General features: G+C 41.8%; 1 protein-coding gene across 3 annotated transcripts; it reads left to right on the forward strand.

Annotated features, from left to right (window-relative positions):
* Positions 1-47: 47 nt before the first annotated feature.
* On the forward strand, positions 48-22,442 carry c6h12orf4 (chromosome 6 C12orf4 homolog). 3 transcript variants are annotated; one of them, XM_023956058.1, is made up of 14 exons: positions 48-106; positions 2,505-2,693; positions 2,792-2,937; positions 3,217-3,398; positions 3,838-3,937; positions 4,452-4,576; positions 6,249-6,355; positions 6,451-6,648; positions 6,828-6,956; positions 8,152-8,220; positions 8,302-8,504; positions 14,625-14,682; positions 18,860-18,927; positions 21,308-22,441. In XM_023956058.1, the coding sequence occupies exons 2-14, from the start codon at positions 2,513-2,515 to the stop codon at positions 21,398-21,400; spliced, it is 1,659 nt and encodes a 552-aa protein (XP_023811826.1). In that variant the 5' UTR covers positions 48-106; positions 2,505-2,512; the 3' UTR covers positions 21,401-22,441. The 3 variants fall into 3 exon arrangements, with proteins under 3 accessions (XP_023811826.1, XP_004069884.1, XP_023811825.1); XM_004069836.4 differs by lacking the exon at positions 48-106 and adding an exon at positions 2,021-2,130 and having other exon boundaries at positions 21,308-22,442; XM_023956057.1 differs by lacking the exon at positions 48-106 and adding an exon at positions 2,259-2,346 and having other exon boundaries at positions 21,308-22,442.
* The last annotated feature ends 1,175 nt before the right edge of the window (positions 22,443-23,617 follow it).

Here is a 23,617-nt window from a genome sequence, read left to right on the forward strand (position 1 = left end):
CAATACTAGCTGCTTTTCTGAAAATAACTGAGCAAAATCGAGCTGAAGCAGCGAGTATGGAAATTCAATGAAGGAGCAGTCGGTGGAGAGCCGTTGGCCACGCGAGGTATGACGGGACGGTGCTTTCGTTTTAGGGACCGTGTGCAAATGTTCATGAAAAAATAAAACCACGTAAAAAATACATTTGCTAGCACGAACATGTATTTCTAGTGATTTATTTTTAATGTAACATTGAAAAAAGTATGAAAAAAGACGGTTAGTAGTTTTTCTATTGCGATTTTAGGGGAAGTATTGGTTGCAAGAATTTTTGGTAGAGGAGAAAGTTTAACTCGAACTCTTAGCAACTTAAACTTGAAGAAAACGCACTTCCACGCGCGCACACGCAGGCACCGTTCTTCAAATGAATATTTGAAAATTATTTTCCCCTCTAAAGCTTTTCTTCCAAACCACATTGTCATTGACTGAAACATTTTCAAGGTTGCAAAGCAGTGCGAATTAGTGTACTGTGTAAACATTGGTTTGTAAATTAAATATTTTGAATTTAACTATTTGAGTTCAGTATTGCATCCTAACGACTTTATTTTTTTTAACCACAAAAATGTTACCACATAATTTAAGTTTAAAAGTTATTATAGGGGTGTAACGATTAATCGACTTAATCAGTGAAACAATTTTATATTTCTACATATTTTCTAGGGCAGTTGTTAATCTATTATCTATTCAAACTATTATAAAATCTTTTCAAAATTAAATAAATCGAAAATGTCAAGATTGGAAAATAGCATTTGGAGACATGGTAGGTTTATTTTACCGTAACATAAAAGCGACCAAGTGCATCACAGCAGACAACACATATGTGGTGGCAGCCAAAAAATAAAAAAGAATGTTACAGTCCAATGTGTGGAAACACTTTGAATTGTGTAAAGACATGTGGTCATGTGTTACAACTTTATGAAACCAAAATTTGAATGGATTTTCTTTTAATTTTTGTTTACTTGTTTATGTGTACACATCAACTCTACACTTGCCAGAAGTATCAGAGTACCAGAGTCACACTGGTTTAAAAGTTTTGGCTAAAAATGTCCTGGCTGGATTTTAGGTCAGTGATTGAACTGGATCGTTCAAAATGAACCAATATTGGCTATTAATTGTATCAGGAACAGCAAATCATGATATAAATTGATTTGTTGTTAAAATGAACCGCTACACCCTGAACTACATATCTTTAAGTTTATAAGTTACTTGATGCAGTAAAATTTTTTAATTTAACTACAAGATGTTAGAAATGTGCATGTCTTTCACAACCTCACCTTGCAGAGTTTGGCTGTTCTCCCCAGGTTTAAGCGTCCATCACAGCTGTTCCTGACTCAGTCCTTGACCAGGTTTCAATCTATGTGTGACATTAGGGATCATTAGCATTTGTTTGGTATAAATTCTCGATGATGGACCTGAAGGTATTCCTACAAAAATCTTTGATTTTGTGGAAGTGTATCTAACAGAATTGATGCAGGATTGAAGGAACAAAAGTAGTGATATTAAATATTGATTTGATTAGAATCTTTTTGTTTATTTACTGAATTTTGTTGAAAAAGGAAAATAAATTATCAACTCTCATTTGTAAAAAGCTTTCTTCGTTTACAATATTTTTCTGCTAAAGACTTTAGCACACAACTATATACTATTATATATAATGCTCAAATTCTACGTAGTTTGATGGAGTTTTTTTTAATTGTGAGGCTTTATAAAAGTTAATATTTTACACTATTATTAAATCAAGGAATGTTTAGATTCAAAACTAAGTGATCCCAATCGTGACAAAACTACGACTAAATGATCTGTAGAGGGAGACTACATAAGAAATGTTCACAACAATCTGTAAAATAATATTATTCTGTCACAATAAATCTGTTTTAACTGATAAATAATAATAGTTCCTAACATTCAAAAAAGTGCTATACTGATCAGATTCAAAGACAAACATTTAAATAAGAAACCGCGCACAGTGGGGTTTGCGAAAGCCTTTTGACGACATGCGGCTTCCGTAGGCAACGGTCAGCTGACTGGGACAAAAACAAGCTAGCTAGTTTTCGCAGCAACGGAAATCACCTCAGTATATACATTCAGGCTCAGGTAAACGTGTCTCATTAGAGATTTTGTGAAGTTTCATTGGAGATGTGTTGCACTAATTACATGCTTCGAGATTTCATTTTGGAAAACACGTTTTAATATTTTTTTTAAAGAATAATATTTGGTAGTAAACCTAGCAAAATGGGTTAGCATACATTTTTAAACGAAAAGACAGTTTTGCGTTTCCTTGGTTAAAAGCATGAGTTTTAAAACCGTTAGGTATGTGTGCTTAATTGGTGAAGCTTTATGATTTAATCTGAAATGGAAAATCATTGGATGATAAATTCATTGTTCATGTCTATGTTTACTTTTTTCTTTGACTTGACTTGATTCCACAAATTTAAGAAATTCAAGAGATGTATACTTTTTTTTTCCAGGCATCAGCATGAAGAAGAGCAAAGGGAAAGCAAGCAGTTCCACCAAAAAGGAGTTTGTGTTTGATTTCAGGGCAGGAAAATACAACTGTGTCCTTAAGGTGCCCCTACAGTTTCCTGCCCAGGTCAACGTCAGTGACCTTCACGGACGACTCATGATGCTTCATAAAATACCATGTTTCATTGAAAACGGTGAGAGTTCATTTACGTACTAAAAATACTAAGTTGATTTACCGTCGTTCAGTTTTATATGTCAAAAATGATGCCCATGTTTCTTGGTGCATTTGCAGAGCTTAAAGTCTCCCTTTTCAACTTCATTGAGAAAGAAACCCTTCTGGAATATGAGCGAGAGGCCGAGCTGGCCCTGCAGAGACTCTCAACCGGAGAAGTGGATGTAAACCACCTCGCCAGCGCATGGAGCAGGTCGTATGTGGAGGTGAAAACACTTCTTTCACTTCAGCATTTTTAGTATTGGTGATCAAAACCCTCATAAAAAAAAGAAGCCAGTTGACAGTTTTTTCTCGCAGTTACCATTAGTACCACAGTTAATATAGATGGTGCAGATTCTTTTCTATTTAGAGCCCAGGATGAGGCAAACCAAACACAACTTTTCCTGTTTGTAGAAACGTCTGCATCAATGCTTTTGTAATGGGAAGAGAGACAAAGAAAGACCCGTTTGCTGTGGTGACATCCTGCTGCTTAAAACCTGTTTCAGACGACACTGGAGCACGCTCGCCCTGAAGAGCCCAGCTGGGATGAAGACTTTGCTGACGTTTACCATGAACTGATCCACTCTCCTGCCTCAGATACTCTCCTTAACCTGGAGCACAACTATTTCGTTAGCATCTCTGAGCTCATCAGTGAGAGAGACATGGAGATCAAGAAGCTACAAGAAAGGTGCATTGAATATGTTCTTACTTCATGGAAAGGCAGTTGAGACGATTTCTCATGTTCACTGTGCATTTTGCCTCATGTCACCCTAATAGTGAGACATGATGTTGTTTCTTGGAATCGGAGGGACAGCTCATGTTAGATGTTTTGGAGATAAATGCAGAGAAGCAGATGGAGATGGTTTAAACATGTTGGGAGGAGGAACAGTGATGATGTTGGTAAAAGGATGCTGAGGTTGGAGCTACCAGAAAAGAGGACTAGAGGAAGATCAAAGAGGAGGTTCACAGATGTAGTGAAGGAGGACATGAGGGTGGTTGGTGTGAGTCAGGAGGATGCAGAGGAGAAGGTCAGATGGAGGCTATCCTGAAAGAAAGGAAGTTCAAAAATTCTTTGTTTTATGTTCCTCTTTTGTTATCAGCATTTTGAATTCTTTCTTTCCTGGTAGGCAAGCGGCAGAAATGGACAAAGTGATGCACGAGCTGGGGAGTACTCTGAGTGACCATGATGTAAATGCAGTTGCTTCTCAACATTTTGATGCTCAGCAGGTAAGAAAATAAAAGAGCAGTGCAGATCATTTCATCAGAATCCGAATCCTTTAATTGTCATTGTACATGATGATACAATGGAACTGCAGCAGCCTTGGAGTGATGAAGATAAATAAAATAAAATAAAATAGAAATACTGTACTCACATCTCTAACAAAAAAAATGTACAATATGTACAGAAACAGTTAAAAGTTAAATATGTATGGACAAAATAGAATGGAATGAGTTGAGTTGCTATGAGCGCAGCATAATATATATTGTGTGTGATTGCACGGAAGTCAAGATATTGCAGACATGTGTAGTAGTTAGTTATTGATGATAGTCACTCTGCCGAGGCAGCGGGACTTTCACTAATTCACTAGTTTGTGGGAGTATTTCTAAAAGTAGTCGCCCCACATAATCTGGCGATTTAGCCAGAGTTCATTCCAGTTAAGCTCGGTCTTTGTCCACCAAATGAAACTTTCTTCGATTTCTCTGTCACCATAATGTATCCAAATTGGTTTTCTTTGAAAAGGTTTTGGAGAACAAGTGGAGTACTGAGCTGCAGCAAGTGACGACCATTCAGAAGCAGGAATATCAAGAGTGGGTCATCAAGCTGCACCAGGATCTGCAGAAATCCAACAACAGCAGCCAAATCAAGTCAGTACTCACTCAACTTTGATGATGATGTTAAGACTGTGTGGCACCGCCATGCTGTTAACACAGCCACAAATGAGACCTGGTTCTTTTTATAATAACACCATATTCTAGAAGACTGCTTTTTTCTCTTTCATCCACAAGCATAAACAGTTTTCACATGTTTGAACCCCACCACAGGTCTCACTGAGCAGATAAACGCGATGGTAACAAGTGCTAACTGTCACTAGATGGCGCTCCTGATCCAAAATCCAGTATGCTATCTTTTTGTGGACTCTCCATTTTTCCATAGTCAGAGATGCTTTCAAAAAATTATTCCAGTCTAAAAAGAAATATATATATACTTTAAAAAGTGCATCTTTTATCATGTTTTTCACTCATAAGTTAAGAGAAAAACTGCTTTTGGAATGCATAACCATGGGAATATTAAGGCTTTTTTGACAGATTTTTGTAGTTTTAGCAAAGATCTTCATCTCAGATGATATTTTTTGTGTTTATATGGCTGTAAATGAGAAAAAATTCCATTAAGGTTTTAAAGATGACTGAAGGAAAAATTATTAGAAATGGCTCAATGTTTCTAACAAAACCATTCTTTCGATCATTTGTAAGCGGTGGAATAAATTTGACTTCAATGTAGTTCTTTTTAATTTAATTTAAAATAGTGTCGGTGTCTTAAATTGCCTGTTTTATAGTAGTAGCATTTAATTAACTGCAATTTAGTTTGGGACAGATTTGAAATATTTTTACATTTAGCAACATTTGTTTTAATTTTGAATGATGTTATGGGTTTTTTTTTCATTAAGGTTTTAAGAGTTTGATGTCAAAACTTTGCTAGAAGATAAATACACAAAATCCTAACATTTCTATCTTCTATCTGAAGTTGGTTATTTTTGCATTCAGGCTTTGTTAATATAGAGAGGAAAGAAAACTTTCACCCAAAGCTGTGTTTTTGAGTGAAGAGACGAGGATGGTTATATGAAGAACTGTAACGCTGCAGAGTTTACAATACATTTATAACATGTTTCTCTGTATATTGAATAACCTTTAGGGGGAAAAAAATCGTAGCAGAAAGATTTTCCTGAGCAGTCCTCTGGAAAAAGCTGACAGAGCAACACAGAACAGCTTGTTGTGGGTGAAACTTTCCTGCACACATCAGCGCTTCACAGAATCTTTCTTTTGCTGAAGTTTTGTCTTTTTAACCCTTGTGCTATCTTAGATGACCCCACCCTCACATTGATGTGTTCTCCCTACCATGACAAAGGTGGAAAGATTTCATGTAATCCATGGACACCAGTGAAGATCACAAATCATTGAAGAAAAAAGGTTCAGAGCACTGTCTAGTGGGTCTAGATGACCCAACTCCCAACGTTAAAGTGCCTAGGATAGCACAAGGGTTAGAGTGACAGAAAACAAGAAGATTTCAGGGTTTGGAATGTGATTTAGGATTCCCAAATCATTTGGTAAATTATCAACATTGTCATCAGTGAAACTTTATCTGAATTTTTTTTTTTTTTTTTACTAAAATAAGTCTACTTATTTGCAAAACTTTGATATTCAGAATCTTGTATTAACATGTTTGTTTGTTTTTTAAATATAGTTTTAGTTCATTAGAGTTAAAGGAGTGTTCAAGCTGATGAAAAGATGGACAGCTGTTTGCTCTCTAACACATTTTCAGTGAGGAGATAAAGGTTCAGCCCAGCCAGCTGTCAGAAGCTGCAGATTCGGGGGTGAGGATGTTTGAGGAGCAGCCTCAGCTGGAGGAAAGCTTCACTATCCACTTAGGTCAGCTGGATGACCCCAACCCGTTTTGATTGAACGCTTTCTTTCGCCTTTTGCGATGTCCATGAAAAGCATCTTTGTGTCCTTTCCTGAACAAGGGGCGCAGCTGAAGACGATGCATAACCTGCGGCTGGTCCGAGCAGAAGTGCTGGATTTCTGCAAACACCGGCGATACGGCAGCAGCGGAGCAAAGCTGCGGCGCCTGCAGACGGCGCTGTCGCTGTACTCGTCCTCGCTCTGCGGGCTGGTGCTGCTGGTGGACAACAGAGTCAACTCCTACAGTGGCATCAAGAGAGGTCAGGACTCACTTACAGGAAACTGGAGAGCTTTATTTTCAATATTCAGTACTCTCCCCCCCCCGTTGTATTTTGTTTTTTTTTACTTTATAAAGTGAAAAAGGAAAGTTCTTCTAGAAAACCATAAAGCATAAACGTAAGCAGTTTGTATTTAACATTTCTGCCTCTGTCATTCCCAGACTTTGCGACGGTGGCCAAGGAGTGCACGGACTTCCACTTTCTGAGTCTGGAGGAGCAGCTGGAGGAGGTGCAGCAGGTGGTGCTCTATGCCAGGGCTCAGCGCAGCAGCAAGCCCAAAGACCAGCCCGGTGAGGCCTGTCATAAGAACTATTTAAGACGGACGGGAAATAATGAAAGTCCGAAGTCTTTTTTCCTCTTCTTGCTTCCAAGAAGCCAAAGCTTCTTGGAATTATTTTTGTAAAGGCAGTTTAAAAAAAACATATTGTGTATGTTTGTTTCATTAATTTGTTGGCTTCTAAAATATCGAGCTTTTTCACACATTAAAAACTAACTTAGACTGGTATAGACTGGCATTCTGGTTTTGCCAATGCATGTATGTTTTAGTTATTTATTCTTTCAGTTAGTTGACTCTTAATAAAAGGTGCATTTCTCTGAAAGTAGTGATGACGGGTAAAAAAATAAAGAAAGTCTAAAGTCCGTTTTCTCTTTTTGGCAAATGTTTTTTCCAGGAATCCAAACTTTTTTGTTAAAGGTTTAATGTAGAGACCGCTACATTTTTTGGCTATTATCTCTTTGGTAAATGGCGTATACTTATATAGCGCCTTTCTTCCTACAAGGACAAAGCGCTTTACAGTCACAGACCCATTCACCCAGTCACACGCACATTCACTCACACATTCACACACTGGTGGCGGCTCCGCTGCCAAACACAGGCGCCCGCCTACCCCCAGAGGCAAGGTGGGGTTCAGTGTCTTGCCCAAGGACACTTCGACTCATGGGCGTGCAAGGCGGGAATCGAACCTGCAATCTTACGATCATGGGTCGACCGCCCTACCGCTGCACCACGGCCGCCCCCTTCTACATATTTTACTCACTTTAAGGTTAATCCAGTTAAACAGAATTTAAAGTCTAACTAGATAAACAAGAAAGAAAAGTTCCTCATATTTTGAGTGTTTTTTTTTTTAATAGAATAAATGTAAGTTTTTTTTTTTCATATTTGACATCCTTTACTGTGAATGCTGAGTTTCTAGTGCGAGTCTTTTCTGAGGTTTTCATGTAAATGACAGCAACACGAGAGAAAGATTAAACAGTCTGGGAATAGAAGACACTTTGCATTACTGTGACTTGCGTGATAAAAAAAAGTGTTCAGATCATCGTAACGTCTTAAGATAAGTGGTTCAGTGGAGTGTCTCTATGTTTAGAAACATTCTTGCTCGCTCTAAATCCTTTCATGAATACTTCAGCTTCCTCTGGCTCTCCAGTGTCGTCATTGAAGTTTTTTATTCCTATGTTTATTTGAGTATTGTGTTTTTTCCCCCTCAGAAATTCAAAAGAATGGAGGTGACGAAAAGAACAAAAGCTTTGAAAGAAATTCCTCAAATATATTACCAGGTAAAAGCAACGCTTCTTGGCTTTTGTCATCACGCAGCTTCACTGCTCTAATTGAAGCATGCTGGTATTTTTTCCTACAAGGCGAGTTCTACATCACACGACATTCCAACCTGTCAGAGGCTCACGTTGTCTTTCATATGTGTGTGGACGACAACGTCCGCTCGGGCAACATCACGGCGCGCGACCCCGCCATCATGGGCTTGAGGAACATCCTGAAGGTCTGCTGCACGCATGACATCACGACCATCACCATCCCCCTGCTGCTGGTGCATGACATGTCCGAGGTAAGAACAGCCTTTTTTCAATGCAAGCAAACTCCGCCGGAAATAATGTAAAAAAATAAATAAGGTGAATCCTATTATCTAAAGGGAGTTTTTAGTGTCTTAAGACCAGAGTTCATATTTGAGCTAACCCTCTACACACGTAGTCCCAGAGTCCCAGTTAAGCAGAATTCACTAATGTGGTAATGTTAGTCCCAGAGTCCCAGTTAAGCAGAATTCACTAATGTGGTAATGTAACCCAAAATGTGACGTCCACACATGTAGACGCCAGGTCCTAAGAGGTCAAACATGAGGAAATGGTGAATGTGTGAAGTGGCTCACATACATGTGAGTCTGTGTCGTGTACTCAGTGGAGAAGCTCAGAATGGGGGAAACAAAGGATAAAGGTTTGCGACGGGGAAACCAAGCTAACGGCAGAGTGAAAATTGGTTTAAAAAGGTACAAGTTTGTCACGTACAGGGTTGTCCTGTACAGGCTCGTCTTGTACGGGGTTGTTCCTGACGGGGTTGTACCGTATGAGGTTGTCCTGTACGTGGTTGTCTTGTACGGGGTTGTCCCTGACGGGGTTGTCTTTTATGGGCTTGTGGTTGTCCCACATGGGCTCGTCTTGTACGGGGTTGTCCCTGACGAGGTTGTCTTTTATGGGCTTGTCCTGTACAGGGTTGTCCGTCTTTAGGTGGCCAGGGGACTAGGAGGGTCGTAAAGAAAAGCGTTTGCATCTCGAGGGGAGAGTACAGGTGCATCTTGCAGTTTCCTTGAGGCTCGTACGGCCACCTTATGGGATGTTATGAAAATGGAACGTCCCATTGTTGTGCGTGTGGTAAGGGTATTGTGACGTTTTTGTAAGGCCAATGTAAGTTAAATGCACTTATGAGAGAAAGCTGATGTTATCTTGGCATGACCTTTCACCGCACTTGTCATTCATAAGGTTTAAGTACCGACCGAAAAGAATGCGCATAAACATGCCCTACAGGCTAGCCTAGCAGCTTATGACCTGGATATTTCGTGCAGGTCACCTTCACGCCCTCATACAGGTTTGCCCGTTTTTTGCTCACCTGTGTCAAAATCCACATTATGCAGTATGATCATTGCATAAGACAAAAGAAGTTCTGACGTTCTGGTGCAGCAAGTCGGGAGGCTGAGTGTCTCTCTTTGGAACCACAATGTTTAAATGATGGATAATAAATAGCTCAAATTTGTAGTTATAGTTGCTATAATAGGTAGTTTTTCTTTTCTAAATGAAATGAACAAACATTTTTTGTCTTGTTTTTCTCTGAGTATTGTATTTTTATGCTCATGTGTCAGCATGTGCTTTGCATGTTCTCTGTTTTCACCATGAGTGTACAGTCTGAAATCATCACAATTCCAGTCGTACAGGTTCCAGATTGGCCACATTTATCTTTTAGTTCTTTCTGTCATGGATCTGGTAATTTGACATTCCATGAATCAGATTTATGACTGACATGTGAAATAGTCTGTTTTGTGATCAGCATCAGCCCTCGGGGTCAGTACAGATAAATGTGTGCTAACATAGTGGCTTTTTTAAGTACTCGCATATATTTTTAAAACATTTTAACAAATTGGTGTTTTCTTGCCACATTAATAAAGTGTCAAAAACAAAGTTAATTGTAAGCCAACAAGACGATACAAATGAAATTTTTGCTTAATTTTTTAGTACTAAGTAAGATGAATTTCATTACCTAATTGACTGTCAAGATTGACTTTAATGTTAGAAATCATGGAAATTGTGTTTAGTTAAAAGTTCAATCCTTCTTATTTGGTTTAGCTGTGGGCGTCCATGGCTGCTGCTACGCCCTTCAGCAGCTTTGTTCTGGACCCCTTTCTGGCCTGAAAATTTGTTCAAATTCTTCTTCATTTTTTTTGTTTCCTGGTGTTTCAGTCAACAAAAGGCAGAAAGGGGAATAAGAAGTAAAACCTTTCTCTGGGTTGTTATTCCTTCCCGTTTTGTTGTCCGTCGCCCAAACTTGCTGCGTGTTGTTTTTGGTCCAGGGTGACGATTGTCTGTGCTGCCGCTCAGTTGGGTTCTGCCTGTTTCAACAGTGTCAGCTTTGATCCGACTCGCTGGTGACAGCTGAGGCCGGGCTTTGGTTTACTTTCTTTAATCAGGAATGTGGAGAAATATTATCTCAGGTTTTTGTAATTATAAGAATAGAAGTAAAGGAGTCTAATGATGTGTAAATATGAAACTAAGTCCGTCAGTTCTGGGGTTTTCCTTGACTACAAAACCCTCAGCAAGAAGCTGGGGGTTACCGTGACAACTGTTGTTAGAAGCCACTTGCATAGAAGAGTGGACTAAAGTCCCTCCTGATATGTGCAGAAACCTGCTCAACTACATTACATGTCTGAACTCTGTGCTTGATAATGAGGGTTTCTCCACAAATTCTTTCCAGCAAGAAGGTTCAAATGCTTATTTCCTTCAGTGAAATGCAAAGAAATTGTTATACATTTTTAAAGTTATTGTAGGTTTAGGGACTTAGTTTTAAAGTTAGAAGTTTCACCTCTCATCCAAGAGGCTTTCTCAATTCGAATTGACACTTACCCACTTGCCCACAGTGTCTCTGTCTGTCAACAGAGACACTGTGGGTAAACTTGCATAATTAGCAAGGGATCAAATACTTATTTCCTCCACTGTGGATAAAGTTTCCTTTAATCTCTGCTTTGCTCAAATGTTGGTGGATATGATTCAAGCTAATTCACAGTAACGACTTATGGACCATCATTATCAAAGCTCTTCACATTTACTTTTTATTTTTTCCTATTGGGTCAGAAGTTAAGCTGACCAACCTCCCCATATATTTCAATGGGATCTACCGAAGACATCTCTTGGGCTCTGCGTACAGTTAAACCAGTTAGTAGGGGTGCAACGATACACGTAGTTGAACCGAACCATTTCGGTACAGTTCCCCTATGTACCGTTTTGGTACGTGTCCCCCCCCCCGCATAAGCATTGTAACGACCCAGCTGCTTTGTCACTCGTAGCGGGGAAACGAGAGCAAAGCTGCCAGTTAACTAGCTGTGTTGGCTGTCCGTGCCCCATATTCGACTCGCCCTTTAACTGTCTCAGGGAGAGAGTAGACAGAGAAATAGATTGCTCCATCTCCTTTCCAACAGCGTTAACAACATGAACCTCACTTCTCTTCACAGCTCTCTCAGTGATGGTGAAGAATTCAACACACAAGATTTCACACTTCCCATGAGTCTTAGTGGCTATAGGCGGGGCTACCCCCAGGTCGCCACTGTATTAACTTTGCGCCAAAGCGGAAGTAATGTTAGCCGTGAGTTTCTTCAGAGACGCTATTAGGTGACGGACAGTAAGCGTGTCAAAAAATGGCTAATGCAGGCGTTAGGCCATCTCCTTACGCTTTCCTGTGTGGGGGGAAAACTTTGGCTTTGTTGTCACCATCCATGAAGGGAAAAGACAATTGGATAAGTCGAATGCTGTGTGTTGACATTGTTACACAAAGACACCGTATGCCACAGTAACACATCTAATCTGTTAACCATCTTAAAACGGCATCACCGACCATAACAATCGGGTCTACAAGAAAAAAATGTGCAAGTTCAAATGTTTAATATTTAACGCTGGCCTGAAAATAAAGTTTTTGGTTCCTGGCAGCTAATAATTTTTCTTATTTTATTAAGCAGATCACATACATAGGTCAATTTTATTTATTGTTATGTAAAACCAATAAATGCATTTTGTAAGTCATTTTTTTCTGCTTTGATTTTTTTTTTTTACCGAAAAAGATAGATGGATAGATAAAAACTTTATTAATTCTCCGGCAGGTTTCCGGCAGCAAATCACACACAAACACTCACAATAAATAACCATAAAATAATAGTTCATAAAATAGCAGTTCATATCAGGCAGATTTGTTAAACAGCAGTACCTAACCGAAATGTAACGAACCAAGCCCTATGAAATTCTGAATCGAACCAAATTGAGATTTTAACGTATTGTTACACCCCTACCAGTTAGAACTTTGACCAATCAGGGACTTAGATTTGGCAGTGACTCATGAAATTGGTTTAACGGGTGATTCCAGACATGGCAACGAGCCTGACGACGTCTGAGTTTAGTTTTTTTAAACCAAGCCACTCGCTTGACACGGTGGGGATCCATATTCGCCATTGCAAGGAGGCTATAAACCGAGCCGTTTCATGTCCAAATCACAAGATTTGCACCACTTCAACATTTTGCACCAAGCCTCTTCCAACTGTCAGTGGTAGACATGCAAATGGTAGGAAAAGAAGTAGAAGCCCCTCCTTACTTGATCAGTGTGAACACTGAACTAAACATGTATTCAAGAACACTCGTGAAATGCCTGGTGTTTACGTCGTTTTATGTCTAATATTGGTTTTATTGCAGTGTTGTTCAATATTTTTCTTATTTAGGACAGTCATAGATATTATGTGCTGAATCTCCAACTTCCTGACGGATTTTAAAACACCTCTGATCCTAATTTTTTATAACTTTTCCTGGTTTTTCAGCCCACTTTTTTGCATTTTGTCCCAGTTTTTGGTCAAACAAAAACTGAAAATGTACGGCGTGTTCCTTTATTTGTTTTAGCTGACAGAACCAGCCAATACGATGACCTATTTTAAGTCCTGAGGCGCAACACTTCACAACAAAAACCTGCACTTTCATTTTCACATGATTTTTCTTTTTTCTTTTTTTTTTGACAAAGCTTCTGTCTGGATTGCTCTCCTGCCACAACATGCTCGGTACTATTTGTCTATACTCATGTCTGATCAAGATCTGATTGTTTACAAAACCATTGGTCTAATTTTCTGAAGCTTTGGGAGCCAGAGGCTTTTAATTGATAGCTTTTTGAATTGACATCAACACTTATCCATCTGTTCAGGTCTTTTAAGTGGTTTCTCATTCAGTAGAGGTCTTTGCGTGTTTGTACAGGCCTTTTCGTGGCTTTTCCTACAAACATTGTTGGTATGGTTTGTTTAGAGGAGGGCAGTTCCTTCAGCTCAGGGTTTTGTGTGTTTAAACAATGTTGAAGAGAACTGAAAAGCAAAGATTTTCCTTGTTCATGCAATACATTAGCCCATTATTTTAAGCTGAAAATATGTGTTGCTGCTCAGAAACCTATTGAGCCAAAAATCCTTCTCTGCTTAAAATACGTTGATGAGTTGAGGTGTCCTTGAAACGTTTGTCAGTTTAAGGATGTGTGTGGGAGTATGACTGTGTCTGTGTGACACTGTTTGCTGGGATTAAAGATGGCTCTCAGAGATGACGAGTCTGAAGTTACCAGTTGTAGCCTGGAGCCAAACTCGCCAAGATCTTGGTGGAAGTAACTCGCACAGAAACTGTGTAAAGGGGCATTGATGTAGTTTCACTCACAGAAAGTACTCTGTACACTCTGTACACTCACAGAAAGTACATTTCATTTGGAATAAGTTCCCTGAAGTAATGCATGTTCTTTACAACTCGGAAGCATTTTAAGGTGGTATTGCCTATTCTCTAAAACCTGGGGAATAAAGTGAGGTGTTGGCTTCTCTTGGCTATGTTCTCCTTCTATTGTAGGGTGGCAGTGGCTCAGGCGGTTAAACAGGTCGGCCAACAAAAGGGTCGGCGGTTCGATCCAGTCAACCGTCATTGTGTCTTTGGGAAAGGCACTTCACCCCTCCCTGCCTCCAGTGTGGCTCCACTGGTGTGTGAATGTGTATGAATGTTCCAGTGATGGTCAGAGGGGCCGTAGGGTTAGTACTGGCAGCGTACTGGCAGCCATGCCTCTGTCAGTCTGCCCTGGGGCAGCTGTGGCTGCATCAGTAGTTACCAAAGTTATTGCTTTGACTACAATGCTTGAAATAAATCAATACACCAAATCAAATCAAATCAAACCATCACCAAGTATGAATGAGGACTGAATGAATAATGGGGATACATTGTAAGCACTTTGAGCATCTGGAAAAGCACAGATAAATCCAATCTGTTACTATTAATATTGTGTTATGTTTGGTTCTGATAATGATCCACAAAGACATTTGTCAAGACAGACAAAGACAAGACTGAAGAAGAAGAAGAAGAAGTTTCTTAACCAAAATCAGTCAGTAAAGTTGCACTCGAATCATCTTTTTGCTTCACAGGAGATGACTATCCCTTGGTGTCTCAAGAGGGCCGAGCTGGTGTTCAAATGTGTCAAAGGTAACGTACTTATTCACTCGCAGATGCTCAGGTTTGATTGAAATAGATAAATGAAGTTAAGTGAATCATGTGAGTCCTGGAATGAGGCACAATAACAACAATTATCTCCATCAGTTTGGTTCTAGTTGATCCAAAACGGGTTCCCTGAATCACAGAATCTGTTCTGGCCACACTTTATCATGGGATGCTTTGTTCTTATTATTTATTGAAAATAAGCCTGTTTTAACTGACACTACAAAAAGGATTTTACATTTAATTTCCACTTCCATCATCTTTTGATCTATTTTCAAAGCCTTCCCATTGGTCTTTTCATGATGATGATGCCGTATTTAGCCAAATCATTTGTCGTTTTTGAGGACGTAGTTTTCGGCAGTAGTTCGTTTTGAAGTTCACTTTGGACCGCTGGCACGGAGCAACCCCCCCCCCCCCCCCATACCCCTCCACCTTTTTTTTTTTTTTTTTACCTTGTCCTGTCCAACAGCTGGGCAAACAGATGAGAGCTGAGGGCCTCTTGTGTTGGACATATTTTACTTTAACAAGAGGGGTTATTAATCTTCAGACAAACCAAAGGTATGTCTGAATAAACCCCTTTTGTAATTGAGGCCAAACTTTATTAATTTCAAACATGTTTGAAGATCTTTGGTGTTGGACCGGACGGAAAAGGAAAGAGGGGAAGAAGAGAGAGGGACGTTAGAAAGAGGGGGGGAAGGAGGGTGATAGTAGGAGGGGAAGGGGGATAAGACCATGAAGCAGCATAGAGCAACAAGTTTACTGGTTGTTAATCACCATGGTAAGGCTCAAATGCAGTACAAAAAGGGCGGAGCCTGTCCACACACACACCCAAGTGTCAAACACACCTGCTAGTTGCAAAAATGTCCATCTGTCGACATGTACACAAAACAGATAGTGCTCACACGCATACTTATGCCTTAACACCAACTAGTGTGAAACATTTCAGTCATTCAGTCACGCAAACCGCCAGTGCAAAGGTGAGCCAACACCCGTGCTCAGGTGAGTGCTCATGTTCTTCTAATATGGATGGTGGAATGTGTAAAGAAGGAAGGAGAGCGCCCAGCCATCCCCACCCCAAGACCCCCACCGCAGCAGCAGCGGCAGCCGGAATCCCCCCCACGCCACACGGAAACCGGCAGGGAACAACCGCCGCCCGGGCGACCAAGCCCGCCACCCAGGCCAGGGCCAGCAGGACCGCCGCAAGGCCCCCCAGAGCCAGAGAGCAGGGAGGCACAGAGGGAAAGAGAGGGCCGCCCCAGCCCAACCAGGAGAACAGCCCCCCCGCCGCGCCGGGAGAGCCCAACGCAGGGCCCCACCGGAGAGGGACGCCCACAGCCCCAGATGAGCACCCCACCACCACCCAGGAGTTCCGGGCATCCCCCCGCCCCAACCCCAGGTACGAGCCAGGACCCCCCAAGGGAGACCCGCCCCGCACTCCAGGCGGCCATCCGCCCGGCCCACGGTTGGTCCAGGGAGGAGCAAGGCAGGGGCCCGCCGCCCCCGCCCAGGAGGGGGGAACCCCGGGGAAAAAAGAGGGCCCACAAGGGGTGTTGTAAATATGGCCCGACCAGGCTCGGCCACAGTTGGAAGTTTGGCGGGGCCCAGCGCTCAGGAGCAAGGGCCAGAACCCACCCCCCAGGGACACCAACACCCCCGGCTCAGATGTAATGTGAACCCCCCCACCGCGCGGAGAGAGCACCGCCGGGCCCAGGAAGCCGGCACCCCGGGGACACGGCCGCCGCTGCAAAGGGGCCCGTACCCCCCACCAGGGAAGAGGCAGGGGACAGATGGTCCTAGGTCCCACCTTCCTTGCAAAATGTGTGTGCGTATATGTGTGTTTAAGAGGGTGTGTGTGTGCATGTGTGTGTGTTTATGTTGGGATGTATATATTGAGGGGGGAGGGGTGTGTGTACTAAGGGGGGTGCAGTTAAAATTGGCGGGTAGGGCACTAAGGGGACATCTCCTGATTACTCACAGTGATGTCCCCTCACCCTCCCCACCAAGGGGCCCTAAATGTCTAAGGTGCGGTTAAAATTGGCGGGTAGGGTGCTAGGAGGACATCTGCTGCTTGCTGGCAGTGATGTCCAAGCACCCCCCCTACCAAGGGCCCTACATGTCTAAGGTGCAAATAAAACCGAAAGAGGGGGGGCCCACTCCATACGGCAACCATAGGAGGGGGGGCCACTGCCTAGTAAACCCCCCCCCCCAAAGCTCATCGCAGGCTAAGCCCCCCACCCCCTCACCCTATTATGAGGTTATATGAGGAAGGGGGTAAGTTGGGGACAGCTGGTAGACTGTCCCCCGGTGGTCAAACAGCTGTCCCCCGCCCCCCCCCCCCCCCCCAGCAAGGGGGCCAGGCCCACCCAGCCCAGGGGCCCCACCCCCGGAGGCGCCGACACCCCAGGCCCAGCACCACCCACCCCACACAGAGGGAGAGGAGCCAGAAAGCGCCGGCCCCCCCCGGAGCAAGCCCAGGCCCCCACCCCCAAACGCCGGCCCTAGAAGAGCTCTGGTCAGGCCTCGACGGGACCGAGGCAGCCAACCGGCCGGGGAAACCGCCGATGGCCTCAGCGGAGACCCCGACCCGTCAACCCCCCCTGCCCCGTACCAATAGCGGCCCCCCCCCTCCCCCAGAATGCCCCCCCACAGGACAGGGCCGACAAGACCCCCCACCCCACCCCACCCCAGACCCCGCAGCCGAAGCGGATGACACCCAGAGCGCCCGGGGGCCCCAAGAGGGTTGTCCCGTCCAGCCCCAGAGCCAGGGAAGGGCTGATCCCAGCCCCAGGCGTAGATGGGAAGCCCATCCAGCGCCGCTGGGCCCCCCCCCGAGCAGCGCCCCCCGCCAACCCCCCCCAGCACAGGCAAAGGGACCACCCCCCCAAGCCAAGCCGGAACACCACCCCACCCCCCCACCACGCACCCCCACACCCAAGCCCAGAGGACCACGCAGCGCCCCAGCCCGCCCCACCCCGGCGCCGGACCCGACCCCCCGACCAACGGAGCCCCCACCACCCCCCGCCAGGCACCGGAGGCCCCGGCGCCTGGCACCGGAGGCGCCAGGCACCGGAGGCCCCGGCGCCTTTAATACAACTTTAATACCCCTCCGGTGGAGGGGTATTAAAGTTAAATAATACCCCTCCACCTTGCTGGCAGCTCTCTGTGTACACGCTCTCCCACTAGCTTAGAGCCCCCCCAAACCCGACGCCAACATTAGCGGTGCTACAAAAACGTCGAGAAATATTGGAGCTATCCATCCGTACAGTTTTGAGCCAAATGGCAGCTTGGATCGAGACGAAAAGTGATCTGGTGGATCTACAGGTGGATGCATCAGAATGGAGCGGAGCAGGGCGCTTGTGGCCCCTCCAGAATATTTCCTATATCACAAATAAGCGTTTTTTTTCAAACAGCATTGTTTTCGTCTCCAACTGATTCACAACTATTTAAATAAAGAAATACTGAATAAAGTAATGCAATTTGGAGGTTATTTTTAAAATCCGAAAAATGACACAAGAACATCAAAACAAAACACCAAAAACACAATTTTCATCAGAGTGGGTCTTTACATCACAAGTCTTTGCTGTAAGACTTTTTTAAAATATAGATTAAATACTCAGTGAATGAAATATTTGCCACTGGTCCTTTTGTATATATGTTTTTAGGATTCAGATCATCAGATCAGTGCTGTTTTAGTAATAATAAAATAAATACTGACATAAAGGAACAGGCTATAAAATGACATGATAGTGGAATCGACTGAGGGAAGTCGGCTGACAGCAGTTTAGTTAATCCCATTGCTAAAAAACACAGAAAAGTATGTGTGTGCAGTTATCATAATCAGCATGTATGAAATATGAATTCAGAACTTAAAGAACAATTTCCAACTAGTTTTATTTATCTGTGTTTCGTGCATTGCTTTAATCTGATTAAAAGCAATCCTCTCTTTTGTCCTTAAACTAATTTCTACTTTGGCCTGTGCAGTATCGTTTGACATTGTCACGTTGACTTTATAATCTAATTTATAATTAAACAAATATTCCAATGTTTTTTTATTTAAATTCCAACTCGTCTGCTAATTCTTTACTGTTGCTTAAAAACTTAAATTTTTGCAAACTTTGTTGAAATTCCACCATCAGGTTTTCAATAATAAATGTTTTTTTAACAGGTTTTATGATGGAAATGGCATCGTGGGATGGAGGTATATCACGCACGGTCCAGTTTGTGGTGCCAAAGGTGAGTTTAGAAAAAGCTGGGATTTCAGGGTGGATGCACATCTTGGTGAAATTAACGTGTTACCAGAATACTGTAAATCATACACTGGAGAGCTCAGCAGGTCTGAACTGTTGATTTTTTTTTTTAAAGACATATTCAGGAACTACAGGAGCTTCTCAAATCTCCACAGCTCTGGATCTTGCAGGTGGCGAGCCATTTTTCATTTTAGGCGCCGCCATGTGAAACCCTGTTCTATACATTTTAGTGTAGTTATGAATGGGGTCACAATACTTCTAAACTTCACCTGTAACCTCCCACTGAGAGCAGCGAAAGCTGGAATTTCTTCACATGTGGATTATTTTGGGCTTTAAGGTGCCTCGATTGTTCCCTTATTGACGGCCATACGTGGATGCTTTCAGTTCTTTCTAAAGAAATGTGTACTTTAGGCCTTGTATGTATATGAGCTCACAAAAGGCACACCTGGCTTTGCAGTGTAAGCTTCTGAAGTCAGGCGGAGAAGAACTAATGTTTGAAAAGCTGACTATAAATCAAAGCCCAGTCTCTTTAGTTAGCTGTTTTCACTGCCGTGGCGAAAGCTCCGACTCAATCACAAGACTGTGGAACAAGTGGGAAGACGGACGTGCTCACACGGGCCTCACTCCATATAAATTGAGCAACATTTTCCGTTCTAAGGTGAAAATTCCTCTGTGTTAGCGACTTGAGTTCCTTTGAGTCGAGCTGGATGTACCTGCAGGGTTTGTGGTCTGTCGGAGAGGCAGCAGAGTCTATGGTACGATGTCACGTCGACAGGATGAGACAATAAAACGAGGCGCATCAAAGGAATATGAGCTTCCTGCCAGCTTCATGCTCAGGCACACGTCAAAATAGCAAGTGCTGAAATGACTATCGTTGCCCCCACATCCAAGACAGACCATGTCTAAGTATATGCTGTCTGCCTGTCTGCTCGTGTGCTGCTGTGTCTTAACATTCTTCCCTGGTGGAAGGAGCTGTCTTCGTTTCAGCCTTTTGACTGCTCTGTCTCCCAAAAGAAGTGACCCCTTCCACGTCAGGACAACAGAAGGAATGCTGAGGCTTATTTAGACACAGACAGTGCTGTTCTGTCTCTGTGGGTTTTCAAAAGGGTTCAAGCAACTTGCAGAATTGTAAAAAATGTCCTAAAGTATTGTGCGAAAATAGATAACCGCTCCTGTCATATTTAACTTAAGATGGTTCAGCTCATTTTGAGAAAGTAATGAGCTGATATTTGCAGGCATATGAAATTGAAGGGATGCAACGTTTCACTTTCTCCATCATTTGGCTCAAGTCTTTGTTTTTGGGCCACCATTTTCTTTCAGTTCAACATTTGATTTGAGTATTACAAAACAACAACAAGAAACTACAAATTGGAAACTGGAAACTTGGAGGCTAAAAAAAATAATCTGACGCAAATTTCAGCCTCGCATGAAACCAGTCCATGGCCCAAAAAGGGTCGGGGACCGCTGGTCTATAGAATGTTCTGGAAAAAAAAAAAAAAAAAAAGATCAAAACACCAAGATTTCAGCTGTGGTGATTCATGATTGAACAAACTTTACAAATGTCAGCAGAAGTAACCTGTCTGTGGTTCTGGAATGCAGTTTTTCTCTTTTTTACCTACCGTATTTTCCGGACTATAAGTCGCCCTTTTTTTCATAGTTTGGCAAGGGGTGCGACTTATACTCCGCAGCGACTTATATTAGAGATAAATTGAAATAAATACATTGTTAACCCTCCTGTTATGGTCATTTGTGAGGAACAGATATTATGTTCCTGGGTCAATTTGATGTATGAGGTATGTTAAGTGTTAAGAGGATGTTAAGTGACTCAGAGAATCAACAAACTTTTTTTTACAGTAAGATCTTGAAGGCTAACAACATAATATTCTATTTTCCAATGATTTCACAGATTCAGAAATGCAATAAAAGTGAAAACTGTTTCTACAAATACAGGATGAAAACAGAGTATTAGTTGGCCAATGATGCTTCATGAAAGGAACAAATAAATATGAGAAAGAATTACTGTGAAATTATTAGATAAACAGTCTGCTATGATTGTGTCATATAAGGTTGTGAAAGTTAAAATGCGACTTATAGTCCAGTGCGACTTATCTGTGTTTTTTCTACTTTATAATGCATTTTTGGGCTGGTGCGACTTATACTCCGGTGCGACTTATAGTCCGGAAAATACGCTAGTTCCTGTTCAGTAAGAAAAGGGAACGAATGTCGTTTTTGATCTCGTCTTCAGTAAGACTTGCTAATTCAACTGAATTATGTTCATTTTTATGTATTTTTTCACCACATTTTGTCGGACGAATCTGTCTTTTTTGGTGTCTGGGCCTGATCTTGTCATTTTGTCTTATTGCCAGAGTATCTCAGAGGAGATGTTCTACCAGCTGAGCAACATGCTACCTCAGATCTTCAGAGTCTCCTCGACACTCACCCTCACTTCAAAGCGCTGATGATGTCTTCACAAGCAGGACTCAGTCTTATTGATTCTAGAGGAAACACCGACATGCACTGGAGTTATGCTCTTGGAATCTAAGATATTTGTCAAATAGCAAATTAAATGTGACTATTAGAAAACAAAAATGTTATATGTTGGATTTATAGCACTAACCGCGACGGTGCAAACAAAGAGAATACAGGAGAGAACTCCTTTTTCCTCCTCCGGTGGGACTTTTCAAAGATGATTGGACTCTCTGGCTCACCAAAAGCAGCTACTGCAATTATCTTTTTTTTCTCTCTAGAGTGCAACTTTGATGACAATATCATATCACATCAGCTGCAAGTATTCCAGTTTTGCTAAGGAGCAGTAATTTGTCGCCAGTTTCTATTCACAGTACAGTTAAGCAAAGGATTTACCTTTGGGTTTGAGCACTAAAAAGATGCAAAACAAGCAAGCAACTACAAAAAAAAACCCTCTACTACGTTTTGATTGTATGCAATTCAATAAATCTGAGGAACATTTAGGTCCAGTTGTGTTATGTACTGAAATCCACCATAGAAGTATTTTATTTTTTATTACAAAGAATCTTGTATGTGAACGGCCTCTAATCCCATTCATCTGTTTATGAACGCCTTCGTGAAAGAGGACAGCCCTTTTCATCCACGTAGCAGATTACTCTGTTTAATATCACGCTTGATTGGCGTTGTGTAGAATTTGAGGCCTTCCTCACGCTGCCATAAAGACCAGTTTCTTTCCTCCCCAAACGAGATGTTACTGGGCAATTATTAGTTTTTGCTGTTTTAACGGTACGTCACAAAGGCTGTGACAAAATATTCTCTTTGAATGTGGAACATTCTGGTATGCAGCCCCTTTCTTCTGCCTGTGCAGCAGCAGATGACACTGTTCTTAATCCCATCACTTCCATTAAACATTAGGGTTAGGGTTAACAGCAACGTTTGTTATTGTTCTTTCAGGAGGTTTGTGTCAAATAAATTTGCTTTTTGATGGATTTTTTTTTAACTTTGTTTAAATAAAAAACTGCAATTTTGTGTTTTTTGTGTGTGCAAAATACGCTTTTTTTGTTTTTTTTAAATGACTGAGGTTTTAGTTTGCTTGTCTAGTCATGAGTGATGCTCTTCTGCTAATCGCACGGTATGTACTCTTAATTATCTGCAGCGACATAATCTTTCGGAAGTTCTGATTTGCGTCTGTCATTGGTTTTAATCTCTTTGTGTTACTTCAGACACATCCTCATTTTAGCCTGACAGAGTAATCTCACAGCTTCTGCTATTTTTATTTAGGGTGTCGAGTAAATTAATAGAGTTAATACTGGAGTCATTAAAATGATGCAATAAACACCGACAGTGGCCCTGAAAGATGAGATTTTTAATAGACTCGTGATGAAACCTTCGTCTGTTTTTATCGCATTGGCAAGTTCAGATTCTGTGAAACTGTAAGCATGGAGCTTTGAGTGTTTGACATTCTTGGAATTAGCCTTGGTGTCCTTGACTGTTGGGTGTCCAGCTAGAAAACATACCGTCAACTGAGAATGAGAATCTGTCTTCCTGAGTTTACACTCCTTAAAAGAGAAGATTTAGCACCTGGACATGTAAAGAAGCAGAGAAATATTTATTCCGGGAAAAAGAGGCAAAGATAGTGTTTCCTGGTTCTAGGAAGTATCTTAACTAAAGGAAAGGAAACAAAAACCAAAGGAACGTTTAAAAAAAATAAAGGCAACTATAATCAACAGCTCGGAAGAGGCTGGTGGATCAGCTAAGACAAACGCACAAGAAGAAAAACTAAAATGCTGGTAATATAATTTATAGAAACGAAGACCAGGGAAAATGAAGGCATTCATTATATCAGAAACAACTTCTAAGGCCAGAAGCAGCAGAAAAAGAAAACAGCTGACATCTTCAAAAGGCATGTGTGTTAAAAAAGAACACAAGGAAAGAAAGTAGTGGGAGACTGAACATTTTCCTGCATTTTCCATAACTGTCTCAACTAAAGAAAGTTAAAGGGCCTATATATACAAAACCAACTTTTTGGAGCTTTAAAGTGTATTGTAATGTTAAGTATATAGATGGATAGATAGATAGATGGATATTTTTTACTCTGAAAGGCTTAAGAAAAGAATGATATACTTGGAAAAGAGACCAAGCCTATTAGAGAACTATCTCTATCTGGTAACATTCAGCCTCCTGCACTAACTCAGGCTGAGGTAATGTTC

The sequence above is a fragment of the Oryzias latipes genome, chromosome 6 (genome assembly GCF_002234675.1).
Source record: "Oryzias latipes chromosome 6, ASM223467v1".
NCBI lineage: Eukaryota > Metazoa > Chordata > Actinopteri > Beloniformes > Adrianichthyidae > Oryzias > Oryzias latipes.